The 20,448-nt window shown below is 45.3% G+C and overlaps 1 protein-coding gene across 1 annotated transcript in view; it reads left to right on the top strand.

Annotated features, from left to right (window-relative positions):
• The first annotated feature begins 285 nt into the window (after positions 1 to 285).
• The window catches only part of LPCAT3 (lysophosphatidylcholine acyltransferase 3), a 34,258-nt gene continuing 14,095 nt past the window's right edge, over positions 286 to 20,448 (top strand). Inside the window, exon 1 of the mRNA XM_069581352.1 lies at positions 286 to 1,177. Coding sequence (XP_069437453.1) covers positions 1,033 to 1,177 — 145 coding nt within the window. The 5' untranslated portion in view covers positions 286 to 1,032. The remainder of the gene's footprint in view (positions 1,178 to 20,448) is intronic.

Here is a 20,448-nt window from a genome sequence, read left to right on the forward strand (position 1 = left end):
ACATATTCTCACGGAACATTCTTCTTTTCCTTCAGAGCACTTGCCTTCCCTTGCAATTAATTACACGGTCATTAACACCTTATATGTCCGTGCACCATCTCCACTCCATAGCTTTGGGCTCACAGCCCAGCACAGGACCTAGCACATTTTTGTTAGTCTGATCCGAACACTGGAAGTAAGAATGGGAAGCAAGGTGGGACGAAAGGACTTTTGTCTCCAATTTCTATCCTCTTTGCACTTTGACCCTGAACCTGTATTACTTAGTGACAAACTAGTTTAATTTTTAATGAAAAGCCTAACAGTTAAATCAGCGTAGCTTAATTTCATCGCCTCTCGGAGGAAGGCAACGTTTTAATACAGGAAGTTACAGGAAATCAAAGGAGCAGGTAGAGAGTGCTGGGGGCGCCGGGGTGGTCCTCTAGGTCTGGGAGGTAAGGCGGCGTGTCTAACGGTTCAAGAACAGCCGCGGCGCCGTTAGGGGGCGCTCGAGAGGCCGCCGCAGGAATTCGCGCCCTCCCGTTACATGCCCCAGTAACCCCGGCGCGCCTGCGACCGAGAGTAACCTCGCGGTCGGGTGACAGCCCCCCCCGCCCCGACTCTCGCCTGCTCCGTCTCAGCCAATAGGGAGGCAGCGCACGAGCCGGCAGGACTCTCGCCCGCCCCGACTCCTCCCCCGAGCTGTTAGAACTGAGTTGTACAGTCCTCCGCCGCCAGCTTCTTACTTTTCCAATCGCGGATCTGGTTCCCGGTTCCAAGCCCCGCCCCCGGCCTGCCCCGTGTTCTTTCTCGGGCCGAGTCACCTTTGCCTTACAAATATGAGGCCCCGCCCCCGGCCTACCTTGCCGCGTGAGGCCCCGCCCCTGGACCTGGCTGACCAATGACCGACTGAGCCCGGAGCCTTTGGGCGGGTCCGCAGCCAATGCGCACGCCGTGGGCGGGCTCCGGGCCGGAATTGGGGGTGAAGCTCCAGCGCTGTGCCCACATTCGGGGCGCGCGGAGCAGAGGGGTCCCTGGGGGACGCCCGGAGCTAAGATGGCGTCCGCAGCCGAGGGGGACATGGAAGCCGAGCTGACGAGGGGGCTGCAGTGGGGTTTCCAAGACCTGAGCCTTAACAAGTTGGCGACGTGCCTGGGCGCGTCAGAACAGGCGCTGCGGCTCATCATCTCCATCTTCTTAGGTAAGGACCCCTCTCGGAGTCCCCGGGAGACGGGGACGTGACCTCGCCCTCTTCCCGGAGCCACCGGGAGGGCTTTTTGGGGTACGGGTGTCAATCCTTAAACATACCAACCGGCTGTGGAGAGGAAGATGACACTATTCTGGAGTCTGGGGGCACTGTACCTTCTGAACCTCTTCACCTTTCCCTTTGACCCCTCTTGTACCCTTCTGGCCCCTCATTGGGCGCCACCACCCTCATCCTGCCATGCTCTGCCCTGTGTCCCTACGACCTGTCCTTATTTGTCTCTCTCTTGAGTTCTACTCTGTCCATGTGTACTGCTGTTATTAATATCAACCCTCAGACACGCGCGCTTCTCATTGGCAGGTATAGGCTCCCTAACTTAGATATTTTAGTCCTATGGACCCGCTCAGCCCCATACTCCATACTTGCATATTCTGTGTCTCTTGTGTGCGTTGCCAGCTTGTATTACACTGTCATCTTTTTGTCCCGTTTCTAATTTCTTCTTTTAACTATACTGGTTTTTCTTGTCCTTAGCCACCCACCTGTCATTTACCGTGGAATATTATTTTAGTACTGGGCTTGGAAAACAGGGCTGGCAACCCCTTAAAAACTATTCACGCTACCCCAAGCGTGTTTTACACTTGTAGTTCAAAGGATGTGGTGTATTTGCATTTATGTCACAACAAACCGCATTGTAACTGGTTTATGGGCTTTTTTAATGCATCCTTCCTCTATGGCTTTTTTTTAATAGATGAAGCAGCATGGCACAGTAAGGAAAAAAAAAAAAGTGTGTGGACTTGGAGGGCAAACAAATCAGTCCTGCTGCTCACAAACTAGGATGCTGGGCAAACCACTAAACTTTCTCTGGGCCTTTAGTTTCCTTACTTATGAAATGAGCATAATAATGCCTATCTGATAGAACTGCTATAAAGTCTGGTAGGAATTCAAAGGTCATAAGCTGATATTAAATATTTGAGTAGTTGGAAGGCTTTATGAAGGTTGTGGGACTTCAGCTAGGAAAGTAGGGATGGTGAAGAATTAAACAAGACTTGTTGGGGAGGGTGGGTGCAGGAGTAGGTCTGAACCACAAGAAATTTGAGATAAAGTTGGGCAGATGTGGAAAGCCTTAAATACTGGTAAGAAATTTGGAATTTATGGAGTAGTCGATAGAGACCCTGACATATAATATCACCTAAAGGGTGCTAATCTGATCTAGATAATGGGAAAGGCATTAATTCATGTTTAAACAGCCTTGGGTAATATTGTCATTTGCCCATCACACATCAAGCCAAGATACTCTTTGTTTCTTCCAGATAAAGATCACCTTTACCCTCCCATGTAGAATTACAAAATTTTAGAGGTGGCAGGAACCTTAGGTTGTGGAACTTACTTGCTGCCACCCAGATCTAACCCAAATTTATCAGTACTTCAATCTAGGGTTCTTTGCACCACACCAGCTTTGAACTTCCTACTTCTTCGCCCTTTTTTCCAGGCCCAGTTATTTGTTGGGATTATAATTGACAATTAAGAGTGTTTACATTTCATTCATTAGGAAGCCAGCTGTTGATGTCTCAACTATAAATGGAGACTGTAACACAGGGAGCAACAGATTATAAGGGACAACCTGTTAAATGGAGCTGCGGCTAGAATTAGGCTTGGAATCTGTCTTTTTAGTGATTACATAATCAAATACAGCCTATGCGCTTGTAGTGGACTACTGTGTACTATCATGGGGCATACACCTGTCTAGACAGTTGTTTTCTCCATAGCTTACTCCTCCAACCTCATCCTCTCATTACCACCAAGCATCAAGGTAATAAAAACTTGGTATAATACATCTATCACACTCCTGAGCCTCCTTGCCCATGCTACCGTGGCCCACATCCCCTCTTCCTAGCCCACATGTGTCGTTGCCTTCAGTAATTCATAGTATATCTCATTTTTAGGTCAATTTGAGTTCACATTGACCCCTAAATTGATCAGGCCTAAGTTTCACATGTGGATATATAGGATTGTATTTTCTAGGTTTAGGTTACATACATACACAGAAACATACATTGATAAGCTGGTTGACAAGTACATGGAAGAAAGGATGCATTTTTCTGGTTGCAAATATGCTTCTCCTACAAAAGTATCATCACTTCTGTGTATTGTAACCTAGAAACCAGTAGCCTTTCAGCAATGGAGCTCCTGAACCACCTCTCCTGGGGAACTGGGATACGGGAGGAAATCCTTGCCTGAGGTACCAAAAGGCCTGTAGCTGGAAACAATTTCTGACTTGCTTTCTACTAACGAGATTAATTTTGGTTAAAAGCACTGAAATGCAGGTCCCCTGAAGAGTTGGGTATATCAGACATTCACATTTTAAGAGGATAAGATATGAATGAATGTCTCACTGTTTTAGTCAGAGAGTCTCATTACTGGTTCCCTAACATCTTTCCCTGTTTGAGTTGTGTGCTGGTCTTGGTCTACCCAGCATTAGCCTTCAAACCTTTTGAACTAGGGCCCGAAGTGAGAAATAACATTTTACATCATGACCCAGTAAACACACAGATGTATACTTGCATTGGAAACAGAAGTTTCAGGAAACATTACTCATCCTGAATATAGGTAGTGTGCTTAGCTATTTTCTATTTTACTTTTTAGGATCATTTACAACCTACTAAATTGATTTCAAGACCCACTAATGGGTTACAGCAAGCAGTCTTAAAACTCCTGAGTTAGAGGCTGTAATTTTTTGATATTAGGTGCTGCAAGGAAAGGGTAAGTTTATGAGCACTTACTGCACTGGAGAATTTCAAACAGGCAGAGGACGCTGTCAAGAGGGGCATGTGTGTGTCTGTCTTGCGTCTGATTGCCAGGAGTTTGGTGGAAGATAAAGTTTGCTGTGAGCTCTGGTGCTGGCAGATGCCACTGGAAAACATCTCCGATTCAACAGCTCAGGTCTCCTCGTTCCTTAGCATAGTTAGCAACACGAATTGTTCCAAATAAATTCAGCAAAGTGTACCTGTTGTGGGTGAAGCACTGTGCTTGCCCCTGCAAAGGAAAGGGCAGTGGTACAGGATGAGTAATGGGGCTGGGCACCCGAAGGTATGACCTATGGTCTGTTGGGGGCAGGGAACAGGCAGGCGATAAGTACTCTCGTAATCACAATAACAGGTGGCGCTCTAAGTGCCGGCAGAGATTCCCAGAGCTTTATGAGGTTTAATGACTGGACCTTTAATGAACTTTGAAAGTTGAATAGGGTTTCAGCAGACTGAGATGGTGAGGAATAGGGACCAAGGCAAGGGCATGTGGTGACACATTCCAGGAACAGGAAGTGGTCCAGTTGGACTGAAGCAGGACCGAAGTAGAGAAGTAGTAGAAAATAGGACTGGAAGGGACTTCCCTGTTGGTCTAGTGGTTAAGACCCTGCACTTCCAGTGCAAGAGGTGCGGGTTCAGTCCCTGGTCAGCAAACTAAGATCCCACATGACCCATGGCACGGCCAAGAAAATTTTAAAAAAAAGACTGGAAATGTAGGTGGTGGATCCTTGAAAGCCAAGGGAAGTGTGCACTTACTGAAGCAGGTGATCAGGAGCCATTGCAGATACTTGAAAGGAGAGCGATGGGCCAGCACTGTCCTGGGAGCGGATCCAGGAGTACAGAGTAGTGTGGAAGATAGATTCCATGACTACTTTTCATCTACACAGCTGCACGCACCAGAAACCCAGGAGCCAGCCTTATCACCTCCCCCTCTCACTCTGCCCTCTCCCCAGTCACCGAGTTCTATCAGCACCACCTCCAAATTGTGCCTCAGATACACTCCTTCCCTCCATCATCACAGCCACTGACCATCTGTCACCAGAACTGCCCAAATAGCCCCTGGACAGGTCTCTATAGTTTCTTCCTGTCCACTCAGTCTGTTCTCCCTGGCGCAGCCAGGGTGACCCAACCCCATCCCTCTCTTGGCTCAGCCCCCACCAGGGGTTCCATACACCCCTGGGAATCCCACTCCAGCCTCGACCTGAGCAAGTTCACAGCCTTGTGGCCACGTGGCCTTGCCCGAGCTCCTCAGAAAAGGCATCAGGCCCTTCCCACCTGAGCCATGGTACCTGCTGATCTGGCTGCCAAGAGCATTCTGTGCTCATTACCCACCTCACCGAGCCTTTCCCTCTTTCAGGCCTTGGTTCAGATTGTTACTTCCTCGCAGAGTCCTTTCCTGCCTCTCATTTTAAGTTATGTGCCCTGTTGTACTTTTTCTTCTGGACTGAAATCCCTTTCCTAGTGAGTACGCATGCTAACGTGTGATTATGTATGTGCAGATGAGGGCAACAATCATTTAAGTTCTGTTCAACAGTACCTGGCTTGTGGAAAGGGCCCAATAAATATTTGCTGAATAAGTGAAGGTGTGGGTGAATGACTTGGCAACTGATTTCCTGAGAGAGAAAGAAGTATAATAGTTGGGGGGGGGGGGGGAAACAAGCTCAGGCCTTCTGCCAGGGGAGCTGAAAAGGTGACGGTGACTTTCACAAATGTGGAGAGGTCAAGTGAGGGTTAGATGTTGTTCAGTGCCAGGGAATGACCTGGTTTTGGGACTGGCTTTAGGTTCCAAGGGCACCTCCAGCTTGTCTTGTGAAGCCTAGTCTTAAGCTTGAAAACAGTTGATAATGATTGATAACAGTTGATAACAGTTGATAAAGATAATGGTTTTAGAAGTCAATACTGGAGAAGGGAATAGATACCCACTCCAGCATCCTTGCCTGGAGAATCCCATGGACAGAGGAGCCTAGGGGGCTACAGTCCATGGGGTCACAAAGAGTCAGACACAACCCTGCTAACATTTTCACTTTCCAGTGGTATCATAATTGAATCAGGGAGGGACTGAAATGCCATGGAGAGACGCTTACAGAGACGGAAGAGAATCTAGAGTGTGTTGATAATGGCATTGGTAGCTGACATTTATAAAGCACTCAACAATACCCCACCTGGCCTGCCAATTACCCCTAAGTTATATACAGTCCCTTTATTAGCTTCCTTGTGCAGATAGGAAGCTGAGACCTCCAGTTCATACCCGTTTCTGCCCACCTCTGAAACCCCTGCTCTACCACCTTGGGACTGAGAGGAGCATGTGGGATGGGAAAGACAAAGACCCTTGGTATTCTCTACTCTTTTCTTTCTACATGACTGAACCAAGATGTAATCAGCATGTTAGGTACCTCTCAGCAGCCAAAAATGGCATCAGCCAAATGGAGCAGATGGTCACCCCACCTAGCACAAGCTCCTCCTTCAGGCTTGGCCATGACTGTGGCTTGGCTGGTAGACTCATCTAAGGTGGCACTTGGGGGTAAGGACTCATTCCTTGGAGCTTCAGAATTAGCACCACTATGGTTAGCAACCTTTAAAATCAAAGGAGGTCCCACAGTTCAGCTCCCTTTGGACCAGAGTCAGGCCTGGCCCTTCACAACTAAATCCATCATTCAGGGCAAAAAGTTTTTTTCTTTTTCAAGTAGCAAAATGAAGAGCCCTCAGCTGGGCACGGTGACAACTGAGCAGCATTAATGAGACAAATGAGACTTCTGACCATAATACAAAGCATGGTCCAAAAATGCTATGACTGTGAAGTGAGGAGATTGTCCTAAAGACTTTCAAGGCCTCATCTCATCCCAAAAGGCTAGGTCCGTTCTTCATTTTAGACTTTTATCTTTATTCTAATTCATAGCCACAAATTTCATCATAACCTAAAGCTTCCTGTTGGGGATTTCTTTTAAATATATTTTTCCAACTTGTTAATCTATACTCCAATATCTTACATTGCACAGAACTTCATGTTTGAATGCCAGTCTAACTTTAACATCAAACAGAACCATTTCTTTGCAATGTGCCTGGGTGCTCAGTCACTCAGTCGTGTCCAACTCTTTGTGACCCCACAGACTGTGGCCCCCAGGCTCCTCCGTCCATAGAATTTTCCAGGCAAGAATACTGAAGTCAGTTGCCATTTCCAACTCTGGGGAATCTTTCTGACCCAGGGATTGAACCTGTGTCTCTTGTGTCTCCTGCACTGGCAGGTAGATTCTTTACTCCTACGCCACCTGGGAAGCCCATTTCTTTGCAGAGACGTGTAAAACAGGGCCCATGAGATTCTATGCACAGGGTAATTTAACAAAGCAATTATATGCCCACTGACATGAAATCTGTCTGGGCAGCCATGGGAATTCACTGAAGGAGTTCCATCCGGCAGCCTTTTAAAAATGAGGTTCAGTCTTGAAAAAGGAAATGGCATTTCAGCTAGACTTTAAAAGGCATGGAAGATTCTAGTCAGGTGGAGATGGAAAGGGGAACTTTTCAACAACAAAGGATAATGAGCATGTATGTGGAGAGCAGGAAAAGTGAGGAAGACCTGAGGAATAGCAGGCAGTCCCGCTTGGCTGGGACACCAGAGGTTCCATAAAGGAGCTGCAGAGGAAAGCATGATTGAGTCTTCAGGGGGCGGGGAATGGGGGGGGTGTGACAGAGTGAGCTGTCAGGACAAGCATCTTTACAGACCTGCAGGCCTAGGTGCAGGTTTCTAAAATTAAGATTAAATTGGGGGATTTCCCTGGCCATCCAGTAATTAAACACACGTGCACAAAAGTAATTGCAGCCACAAAATAATTATAATAAGATGAAATATGTGCCAACTCTTTCACCATCAACCAGTTACTAAGCTCCAGCCATCCGTTTCCTCATGTTCCCAAAGGCCAATTTGACTAAAGAATTGAGGTTAAAAGTTAAGTGCTGTATCTGATACATATTTTTAAATTATATTTAATAACAAGCAGCAATATTTTGAAACAATGCAAAATCGACCTGCATTTTTAAAAATGATATAGTCATCGAAGAGCTTGCCTATTTCTAGAAAACTGCCTAGGCAGGCCCTTTGCTCTCATTCTGCTCTGGCCAAGTGTGAGAAAGAAGCATTGTTCTGGGGAAGCTCTGAGGACCAGGTGAGATAGACTGTATCGATCCTTGGCCAAGCCTGACCCAGGATAGTTTTAAATAATTGTTCTCTCCCTTCCCTCGATAGATATTCATCTCCTTCCTTTCTAAGGAGACTCCAAGTGTCGTCTTGGGACCAGCACCATCAGACCGGCTAGGAACTTGTTAGGCAATCAGGTTCTTAGTGGGGACTAAACAAGAGATTCTCAGGATGAGGCCCAGCGATCCGTGTTTTAACAGCTCTCCATGTTATACGCTTCCCCGCATGTCTGAGGACTACGGGCTTAATGTGTGGCTTCACATTAAGCCCCTTTTTTGTAACAGTTGATGTCAAACTTGTATCCTATGATCTTTGGGATAAACAAAATGCTCTCAGATTCTTTATAGCTTTCAGTTCAGTTCAGTTCAGTCACTCAGTCGTGTCTGACTCTTTGCAACCCCATGAACCCACACCAGGCCTCCCTGTCCACCCAAACCCATGTCCATTGTGTCAGTGATGCCATCCAACCATCTCATCCTCTGTCGTCCCCTTCTCCTTTGGCCCTCAATCTTTCCCAGCACCAGGGTCTTTTCAAATGAGTCAGCTCTCCACATCAGGTGGCCAAAGTATTGGAGTTTCAGCTTCAACATCAGTCCTTCCAATGAACACCCGGGACTCATCTGCTTTAGGATAGACTGTTTGGATCTCCTTGCAGTCCAAGGGACTCTCAAGAGTCCTCTCCAGCACCACAGTTCAAAAGCATCAATTCTTCGGCACTCAGCTTTCTTTATAGTCCAACTCTCACATCCATACATGACTACTGGAAAAACCATAGCCTTGACTAGATGGACCTTTGTTGGCTTAGGTTTCCCCATTTGCTAAATCTCCAAATATTATATTATTACTGAATCATAGGGTTAATGTACTAATGACATTATTTTATCATTATCATCTCTTGTCAGATAGATAAGCTCTGATTTCTTATCAAATAAGAAAGCTCTTTGATGACTATATTATTTTTTAAAATGCAAGTAAATTTTTTATTCTGTTTCCAACTATTGCCACTTGTTATGAGTTAAATATAATTTTAAAATTTATGAGATACAATGCTTAACTCGTTACCTCATCTTTAGTAAAATTGGTCTTTGGAAACATGAGATATATGATAATCTGTCTATTACCAGATAGATAGTAGAGATGATCTTCTCTCCAGGCCTTCTGTTGTGACCTGTAGCTCTAACAAAAAGTAGATGCCCTCATGGAATTCTAGGTGAATTGTCCTCCTCAAGCAGAGAGTTATTAAGGTGGGGGCTGAAGGGTGTTGACATTTTCCCTGCAGTTACTGAAGACAAGGGCAGGGAGATTTAGGGCCCACCTGAAGTTCTCTTGGTGAAGCAATAATAGCTTCCTAGAGACCTCAAAGCTTAAGATTTGTATATCCCAAAAGATGCTGTATATATCTTTACTTCTCCCTGTTTTCAAAGCTAGAATGGGGAAGGTGGCAAGTAAGACACTAAAATTAAGGATGAATGATTTCTGGATAAGGATTTCCTTTTGGCTTAAAATGGATGGCTTTTTATTTATTTTTTAGCTGTATTGTGGGGCATGTGGGATCTTAGTTACCCAACCAGGGATTGCATCCACACCCCCTACATTGGGAGCATGGAGTCTTAACCACTGGACCACCAGGGAAGTCCCTGGATTGCTTTTTAAATCTGAGTTCCTCCCTGTTCAAGCAGTGGCTTTGAACGTAAGTGAGATTTGTGAAACTCTGGACACCCTGAACAAAGGATTCCATTTGAGAGCCTTGTATACCATAATTGTTAGCGATAAAGACTTCTGATGGAAATGTCATTGCATTCTAACTGTAGGGACGGTTTGTCAGTAAGCAGAGAGTTCAGCCAAAAGTGGTAAGACTCAGGTTTTGTTCTTGATTCGCATGAAGTCGAGTGGACAGTTTAAATACCCCACACTAACCACAGGCTAAGTTTAAATTAAAAATAAAAAGCTTTTGTCAATTAAAGATGCTTTTCAGTATCAAGTATCTATCAGATTGCTATGGCATTTAGATAAGAAAAGCATACACGGTCATACCTGCTACACAGAATTATAAGTGGTGAGATAGTAATTTTGTAAGCAACTAAAAGCTCACTATAAAAAAAAAGAAAGAACTCATGTGAGTATGTTGTGTGCTAATCTGAGGAGGATATGAGACCCAGAAGGCTGAGCCTGGTCGCTGTGTATTTATATGTGCTGTGATGAGAAGTGGCTTCCGTGTGGACGTGCTCAATGGCTTACAGCCCTTGAGGTTTCCAGTTTCTGCTGTGATAGCGATTCTAAACTCAGATGGGCTTGGACACCATTCTGGATTACTGTCCACGAATATAATACTTCTCTTTGCCAGCCAGCAAGCAGAGGCCAGCTGGAACAGCGCCCTTTAAGGCTCCCGTGGTGTATACCTCAGACTCTGGTGGGAAAGATTGATTATAGTTGGAATACAATATACATGGCCCCAATTAAGAATATTGAACCAGAAGGGCTACTAGAAACCCTCATTCTTCAGCTAAAGAATAATTTGACCCCATGTTTTAGTTCTTCTTTAGTTATTCTGAAAGAAAGAAACAAAAGCAAAACCTAGGAATTCCTATATAGCATGCGTGCTAAGTCGCTTCAGTGTCCGACTCTGTGCGACCTTATGGACTGTAGCCCCTCAGGCTCCTCTGTCAATGGAGATTCTCCAAGCAAGAATACTGGAGTGAGTATACTGTGCCCTCCTCTGGGACACCTTTCTGACCCAAGGATCGAAGCCGCATCTCCTGTGTCAACTTCTTCAAGTCTTAATCTCGTTTTATATTGTTAAGGTATATGTGCTTTTATTATATTCTAAAATACCTAACTTGGGGACTTTCCCTTGGCAGTCCAGGGTTAAGACTCCATACGTCCAATGCAGGGAGTGTGGGTTTGATCCCTGGTTGGGGAACTAAGATCCTGGCATGCCGCAGGGTGCAGCCAGAAGAAATAAATAAAATACAAAATTTTAAATAGTTTTTAAAGTTCTTCCCAAATCTTCAAGTAATATTGAGATGCTGATAAAGAAATTGGATTTTTTTCAGCATGGATGGTCAGGGATAATGTGAACTTCATCAGAATCTTAAACTTTTTTGCATCAAAGGATACTCTAAAGCAAGTGAAAAGAAATGAGAAACAGAAAAGAGAGAGAGAGAAAATACTCATAAATCATTTATCTGGTAAGGGTCTAGTATCCAGAATATATCAAGAATTCTTATAACTAAACAATAAAAAGACAACTCAGTTTAAAAATGGGCAAAGAATATGAATAGACATTTGTCTAAAGAAGATATGCAAATAGCCAATAAGCACATGGAAAGATGTTCAGCATCTTTAGTCTTTGGAAATGCAGATCAAAGTCATAATGACATACCACTTCACACGCACCAGGATGGCTGTAACCAAAAAAAGGAGTAAACAAATGTTGGTGAAGATGTGGGGAAATTGAAATCCTCATGCGTGGTTAGTGGGAACGTCATACAGCACAGCCCCTGAAGAAAGCAGTTTGGCAGTTTCTCATAGTTAAGCAGTTATTATAGTAGGACCCAGCAGTTCCACCCCTAATTATGTACTGAAAAGAGCTGATGTATATGTTCACGTGAAAACCTGTACACACATATTCATCACTTTATTATCATTGACAAACAGTGGATGACCCAACTGACAAATGGATAAATAAAATATTAATATTCATAAAATGAAATATTCAGCCATAAAAAGAAATGAAGTACTGATACTTCCTACAGCGTGGATGAACTTTGAAAACATGGTGCTGAGCGAAAGAAGCCAGACACAAATGGCCACATAATGTCTGCTTCCATTTATGTGAGATGCCCAGAAGAGGCAAATCCATAAAGACAGAAAGTAGATTGGTGGTTGGTGGGGATGAGAGGAGGGTTGAATTGGGGGTGACGGCTGAGAGGTGTGGGGTTTCTGGTTAGCGTGATGGAGGTATTGGAGCATTAGTAGTGGGCGTGGTTGCACAACATTGCGAGTGTACCAAAATTCACCAAATCTGCAGACTTGAATAAAGAATGAGTAGGTATGCTCACAAAGTTAGAGAAACAGAACCCGATAAATATCCACACGCGCTCGGATTCATAGGTTCAGTTAGAGGGTGTGATGCCATTGTCTTTTCTCCTGTTAGAATCCCAGCTGGTTCAGGAAGAGTTTATTGTTTCACTTGCTGGAATACTTGTTGCGAAAAAGAAGTCTCACCTACTTTGTTTGTACTTACAAGCCTAGATTTGGCAACTCTTCACAAGAGGGAGAAAAATTACCAAGACAAGTTATCTGAGAGGGTTGTGTAAAGCTAATTAGCCACTTGGCAGCCTTGGGGCAACCCCTGGCCAGATCAAGGCACAACAGGAGTGAAGAACTCCAATTTCTCCACTGAAAACCAGTGCCAGGCATCAAAAGGGGGAAAAAAACTCAGGCTGCCACACACTAGTTCAAGATTTTTGAGAGAGAACCACGAAGTGTAAAAGCTGAGAAGCAGGAAATAGAAGACTTTAGGCCGTTACAACAGGGAAAGAAGAGGAGGAAGCAGTAACACAGGACACAAAAGAAAGATAAGAAGTAAGAGGAGGGGAAGACTAGAGAGAGCAGAGATGAGGCTGGGGGCTCTGCAGGCCTGGCCAGCCCTCCGCCTCTCTCCCTGACCTGTGCTGAGCCTGTGCTCCCAGTTGATAGACCTCTCTGGTAGGTGACTTCCGCACTCCTTCCCTTCCTGGACTTAAACAGGCATCCCTGGTCTGAAATACTGAGTTGGCCCAAATGTTCATTCAGGATCTTTTGTAGGATCTTATGGCAGAGGATGAGATAGTCGGCCGCGTCCCAGACTCAATGGGCATGAATTTGAACAAACTCCAGGAAATGGTGAAGGACAGGGAACCCTGGCGTGCTGCAGCCCATGGGGTTGCAAAGACTCAGACACCACTTAGCGACTGAATGACAATGACAGCAAATGCCTAGTTTTGTTGTAGTGCTTGATTTATTTTTTAATAATCCAGAATTTGTGGGACCTGAAAATTCTTAATCTTGGTGACCTTCTTTAAGAAAAAGAATTCAAAATTATCTTACACGTTTTATAACAACGTATGATCACGTGAGCACGTTGCTAAATGTATGACCATGTGAGCACGTTGCTAGTTCCCACCTCCACCCCTACACACACACACACACCCACACACACACACAGCCACACCCACACCCTTGCAGAGGAAGAGCCTCAGACTAAATGAAGCTGGGTGAACTTTGTGGCAAATCACCTTCTTCCTGGGAGTACTGGGGGCAACTCAGAGCTTTATTTTTGAAACTTGCTATAGACTTAATTTAGTTAAAATCCGATCAAGATGGGCAAAGGCCAAAATTTCCCACCCCTAGCTCAAGGCTAGAGGCTTGAGCTTGAGAATGTATGTCTTAAAACTGGTTAAAAGCTCTTACTCAGATTTTAAGAAGTTAGGTATAGATAGGCTTGTATAAAATATTTGCTCGTATGTAAATATTTCTTAAGTGGCCTCAAGGAAGTACATGTTTGATGCTTTTTTACGGATATTTTCTCTTATAATCTGCACAACAGCCTGCAAGATGGCTAGTATTTTGCCTCTTGACTGAAAGAAAAACACACAACCTAAAAATGGCAAATGCAGTTTTAATTCAGGGCCTTTACTGAGGAACGTAGCCTGGAAGACTGCTTCTTGGGTGGCTCTGAGGAAGGCTCCAAAGAGATCAGGGACATATTAATATGTGAATGTTTCTTGCTTGGAAAAAAGCATGTAGTTGAGCTTCAGAGAGTCTTCCCCAGGTGGCTCAGACAGTAAAGAATCTGCCTGCAGTGCAGGAGACCGGATTCAACCCCTAGGTCAGGAAGCTACCTCTGGAGAATGCCACGGGCAGAGCACCCTGTAGGCTACAGTCCGTAGGGTCGCAAAGAGGTGAACACAACTGAGTAGGTAACACACACTTTGAGCATCAAAAGATTACTGCCAGTCACAAAGAGCAGACGTCTCAAGTGAATGATTTTAGTGCCTTTCTGTGTATGTGAAGACGCAAGAATCTGGACTCATTGTAACTGTCCCTTAGATATACATCTGAACTATCTAGGCCAGTATCCAAAGCACAGAACCCTTCCAGTTTTTCTCCATCCTGAATTCCCCCCTAGGTGCGCTGTTGGTGGGCAGCTGCAGTGGCTGCTGGCATGGTCCTTGAAGAACTAGAATGTGGGAGGGGCCACATTCTTTTCTTTACATCCCTACCTTAGACGTGAAGAAATCAAGGTACAAAGAATCTAAGTGATTTGCCCAAGCGGCAAAGCTAAATTTCTCAACCAGATTACTCTTCATTCCTGAGTCTAGCTCGAATCAGATAATCTGGCTACAAGTTGCCACCATGTGGTTTGCTAATTTACAAAGATTTACAATGTGATTAAAAAAGAAAAAAACCACTCTCTGAATGTAAGCCTCAGGCTGCTACCTTTGCTAGGAAAGGCATTTCTGTGTGTTCAAGTGCCTGAGGATCGGTCAACATCTGTTGTCCTGTTCCACTAATCAACAGTGACTAGTGACTAGGCTGCGAGTCAACAGCCTTAACATTCTTTCAGTCTATAAATTCTGTTATAACAAAAAAACTGTGACCATTTGCACAATCTGTAATGGTACAGAAAAGACTGTAATTGTGCAGACAAACATTCACAAATCATTCGGAGCATCTGATCAGGCTTGAGGTAGTCCTGAGGGCTGGCCCCTGACCCAGGGTGGCGGGGCTAGGGTGGTGGGGTGCTGACTTTTCCTAGGCTCAGAAGCCAGTGAGTACCTCTTCCCGGTGGGGTCATACAAGGGAATGTGGCTTCAGGGTCAGTCTATTGTCTCATCATAACATCATAACTTCCTCATCATAACAGCCTCAGCACCAGTTTGCACGCATGATTGCCAGCTTGTATCATTGGCATTAATCTTAACATGGCCTTGCCTGTTAACTGCTAAGAGCCCCTGGCTTGAGTGGAACAATAAAAAACTGACTTTTGATGGGACTTTGGGTGCAGTTCAGGTTTAGGTTGTTTGGGTTAAGTGACTAAAAAAAACTAATATTTCCTTTTTTTAATTTTTTTTGGTCACACCATTCCACTCGGCTTATGAGAGTTTAGTTCCCCAGCCAAGGTTTGAACTTGGGTCTCAACATTGAGAGCACCAAGTGCTAACCACTGGACCTCCAGGGAATTCCCATTAAAAAAAAAAAAACTTTGTAACCTTCATAAGAGCCTTTTTCCTTTCTCACAGATAACAGCCATTTACTAGTTTGCCCTTAAAATGCCCCTTCTGTTCTATTCTGAGGACGTTTTCATCATTTATCCCTGAATTCTGTTCAACAGTCATCAAAACGTTTAAGATACTGAGCTGGAGGTCCCTTTCAGAAATGAATTGCACCCTAAGAAGATAGGCAGGGGGCGTCCCCAAGAACTGATGAAGAAAGAAAGAACAAGGAGTACCTAAATTTAGCAGAGATGAAGTTTTCAAATGGTTTTAGATAGGATGATAAGCAGATGTGGGCGTGCGTGTGTCTGTGAACAGATAATCAGAGAATAACATAGCCGTAGCTTTAAAAGTGCACAGCTAGTGACTAGTGAGGCTTCCTTGGTGGCTCAGTGGTAACAAATCCACCCGCAATGCAAGAGATGCAGGTTCAGTCCCTGGGTCGGACAGATCCCCTGGAAAAGGAAATGGCAAGCCACTCCAGTGTTCTTGCCTGGAGAATTCCGTGGACAGAAGGGCCTGGCGGGCTACAGCCCATGGGGTCAAAACAAGTCGAACATGACTGAGTGACTGAACGACAGCAGTGCCTAGTGATGTATTTGCTGGCCTCCGCCAGGTGCCAAGGCCTGTGACAGGAGTGTCAGCACAGAAATCAAGTGATATGGGTTCTAACTGGGGCTCTGCTCTATTAACCTGAGGCAAGCCAGTTAGCCCCTTTGGGCTTTGCTTTCTTCTCTCTCTAATGAAGGGTTTGGAGTCAGTGATTTATAAGGTTTCATGGGTTCAAAGAATCTGAATCCTAGGAATAACCATTCAGCATGTGACTCAGCCTGAGCCACAGAGGACTGTTGGAGTGGGGCAGCTGTGTTGTCTCCTTGGCCATACCATCAACAAGGCTTAATCTGCTGAATAGAGACAGGACCATTGTGAACAAATTCCAGAGGTGAGGGTCACCCCACCTCCAGGTCCAAAATGTCCCAGTGTTCCCCCAGCTGACACTGTGGTCAGTAACCAATCAGTCACCTATCACCACAAAGAGCCAGAGTCGCACAGGGCTTCACTCTCCTTCCTATCTCCATTTGTCCTCCTTTCCTCTGTGTAGCTCTTCAGTATGAGGAATTTCCACTTTGGTGAAAGAAATGTGAATGGCAGTTCTTCACAGCAGAAATAATCATGAGAAAGCTAGCATGTGGAAATATGTGATAAAAAATAAACTGTCAATGCCAATAAGCCATTAGCTGGCCACTTCCCTGGCCATCTAGTGGTTAAGACTCTGCACTTCCAATTAAGGGAGCGTCCCTGGTTGGGGAGGTGAGATCCCACATGCCACGTGACCAAAGATAATAAATAATGCAAATAAGACATGTTCAAAAGCAGTCCTGTTTTATATTCTAGTCTGTGATTCTTAGGAAAATTGAACTGAAACTTGATCCTGAAAGTGGCCTTCCATTGTCCAAAGCAAAATACCCATTATCTGTGGGAATGGTTTTTTCATAGTTTAGAAAAATTTCAGCATCCAGATGATATAAGGCTGAAACAGATTTTTCCATCCATCCTTTTTAGCTAGAAATTCCAGAGTTGCCATAATTTTGTCAGTGAACTATCCCTAAGAGCAGTGATGGACGGCCACAGCCTTTTGGGGGGGATCCGCTGTCTCCCATCCCTTTACCTCTGACGATAAGTATGAATTTTGAGTTTGAGATCGGTTTCAGTCATTTTACTCTAAGGAGCCCGTTGACCCTGTGAACCAGATCTTCTCACAAGAGGTGAGGGTGAGTTGGCCTGGGCTGGAGGTATGTTAGCCCATCGCTGAGGGCCGAGGCAGAAGTGGGTAGACCGGAAACAGGTGATGAGCTCAGGTTATTTTTGGCTGCACTGGGTCTTCACTGCTGCACGGGCGTTTCTCTCGATGCAGTGAGCGGGGGCTACTCTCTAGTTGCATTTCTCGGCTTCTCCTTGCAGTGGCCTCTTCTGTGCAGAGCATGGGTTCTGGGGCTTTCAGGCTTCAGTGGTTGTGACACATAGGCTCTAGAGCACAGGCTCAGTGGTTGTGGCACCTCGGGTTAGTTGCTCCGTAGCATGTGGGATCTTCCTAGCCCAGGAATCAAACCCATATTTCCTGCATGGGCACAGGCAGATTCTTTACCTCTGAGCCACCAGGGAAGTCCAATCCTCTTGATTTTTCCCCCTATTATATCAAATTCTGACTCTGTCTGGTTTTCCAAACCTTCCTGCCCCGTCTTGTAGTCAGCCCGGTCTAGTGACATGACTGCTCCATGCCCTCTCCTGCCTCTGGGTCTTTAGTACAGAATTCTCCCTTGGAACTCCCTTCCCTTGTTTCTCCTCTGCTCATCCTGACTGCTCTGTTCACTATTGACCTCTTGTCTTCTCCAACCTCTACAACATTGGCATTTCCATCACTTAGCATTTACACAACATCATTGCTTGGTATTCTTTTCTCTCTAAAATGCTCCTTCAGAGTCTGAAAGCATCTCTTACAACTCTACCGTAGTCTCCTTTCGCCTAATGCATTGCTGACCACATAATGGATGCTCAATACATATTTTATTCACTCCCTAGGATACCGAGTATTTGTTCTTTCATTCTTTTATTCTCTCATCCATTCAACAAATATTTTTGAGAACTTTTTTGTACCAGGAGCTCTACAAGGCACTTGCGGTACAGTGTGGGGAAAAAGAGACAAAAATCTTGCCTTCAAAGACCAATAAGTAGAATATACAGCACGTTGAAGAGTAGTAAGTGCCAAGGGAAAATAGGAAAGATGAAGTAGGAAAGAAAAACAGGAAGTGTGTGTTGGTGGCATACAGGGTGGGGCAGCGTGTGCGATCTCAAGATACCGGTCAGGGAAGGCCCCACCGATAAGGTGACGTTTCAGTAAAAACCTGAAGCCCTGGAGGTACTTGAGCTCATTGGTGAAAGAGCATCCCAGGCCAAGAACGTATTAATGTGAAGGCTCTAAGGTTTGCACAAGCCTGCCATTCCGGGAAGGGTGGCCCAGAGTCAGAGATGAGTCAGAGAGCGGTGGGGGAGGGGCAAGCAGCTCAGTCTGGCATTCTGGTTGGACTTCAGCTCCTGCAGAGCAGAGCGTGACTGAAGGCCCTGGGGGAGATGAGTCAGGAGACAACAATAATAACACAGGCCAGGGATGGTGCCAACATGGACCAGGGGCAGAAGTGGTCAGATTCTGGGTTCACTTTGCAGGTAGAACAGACAGAGTTTGCTGACAGATGAGGTTGCCTGGGGGAGGGGAGGGGCTCAGGAGCAGGGGAAGGTGGCAGGGCCTCAGCCTTGTGTGAGCAGAAGGGCTGAGCAGAAAGCTTTGCTGAAATGAGGAAGCCAGGGGAGGAGCAGGCTTGCTGAGAGAAGGACATCAGCAATTGAGTTTGGGGCCTGTTACGTCTGAGGTGTCCTGTTAGGCGGGTACCCACTCCGCATTGCACACGAGTGTGAAGTTCTGGGGAGAGCCTTGATGGGAGGTGGACCTGCAGGAGCCATCGGCACTCACTGTGTTTGAGGCCAGTCAGTTGAGGTTGCTGGGCAGGCCTCTGTTAAAGGAGAGGTTGATGCCATCTCATGCTCACTGAGCATCTGATATGGACCATGTTGAAGTATGAGCCAGGACCTAGATACTCTACCAGTGAAACTGAGGACCAAAAGCAGTAACTCATCAACCAGCCTAAGGGGGACAGCTAGTAAGTAGCAGAACTGGGATTCAGGCTGTCAAATCTCATCTTAACCTCAGAGCTGGTGTTCTTCTAACCATCCAGTGCCTTAATTTAACCGTATGTTGCATTTTAGAGAAAGTGCTCTTGGCAAGCCAGAGTCAGTATCTTTCTAAAATAAATACACAATGACTCTTCTTTTAAAGTGAAGATGGGAAGAAAATCCCTCAGTCATTTGATTGTCACATGGAAAGAAGATTAGATTTGGAACCCCTGATACCACTTTCATCAGAATTTCTCAGATAAGACCTAATTTACAGACTCCTTCTATGTGAATCTGCATGTGTGTGTGTGAGACTTTGTGACTGCTTACAATATTTTAGACTGTACTGACTACTTTATATGCAATATCCCCTTTAGCCCTTACATAATCACTGGAGCAGGTCCTGTCCCCATGTTACAGATGAGGAAACTGACACTCAAACCGCTGTTAAGTGCCAGTTACTGTAGATCAACCCATCAGAAAATGAAGTAAGCAGGATAGCATGCTATGGGAGATCCAAAGACACAGAAGGACTTTGGGAAAAGAGATTGTGAACTTGTGATAGTTTTAATAAGGAACACTAGTGTAAGGAATGGCAACTTGTATTACATAATGATTTTGCCAAATGAGACTTTGTCCTAAGCGCCGTGTATTTAAGGCATGAGTCCATAATGCGCAGGGTCATGAATTAATTGTGGTCTACAGTAACCCTAAAGAAGGAGACACTTGAACTGAGTGTTTTTCAAAAATGGGTAGGGCTTCACTTGGTTAGAGGGGTGGTTGAAGAAGGTGTCCCACCCAAAGGGACTGGCATGAGTGAAGGTCTAGAGATTAAAGACATTAAGACATGTTTTGTTTGGATTTTCTTTGGGGGGGGGGGGGCGGTGTTGTGGTTTGTGTGTTTGGTTGGGTTTTTCTTTTTTTGGCCACACCACATTCCATGTGGGATCTTAGTTCCCTGACCAGGGATTGAACCCTGAAGGGCCCTCGGCAGTGAGAGCGCAGTCCTAACCTGTGGACCACCATGGAATTCCCGACACAAGGCATGTTTGAGCAGAAACTAGCATATCAGTTAGCTGGAGGAGGAGGGTGGAGGCTTTGCCCAGAAATGTAGTTTAGAAGGTAGACCTTGAATCTTGGACTTGGGAGCTGATGCTATGTGGAGTGCTCAGGTAGAATCACTGATAGCTTCTGAGCAGGAGTGGCAGGGAGAGCCCCCTGGTGGAGGATGTCAGAGGAAGCAGCTACAGGCACAGATGAGGTCGTGGCAAGACTTGAAGGGGGAGCACT

Source organism: Ovis canadensis, chromosome 3 (assembly GCF_042477335.2).
Source record: "Ovis canadensis isolate MfBH-ARS-UI-01 breed Bighorn chromosome 3, ARS-UI_OviCan_v2, whole genome shotgun sequence".
Lineage (NCBI taxonomy): Eukaryota > Metazoa > Chordata > Mammalia > Artiodactyla > Bovidae > Ovis > Ovis canadensis.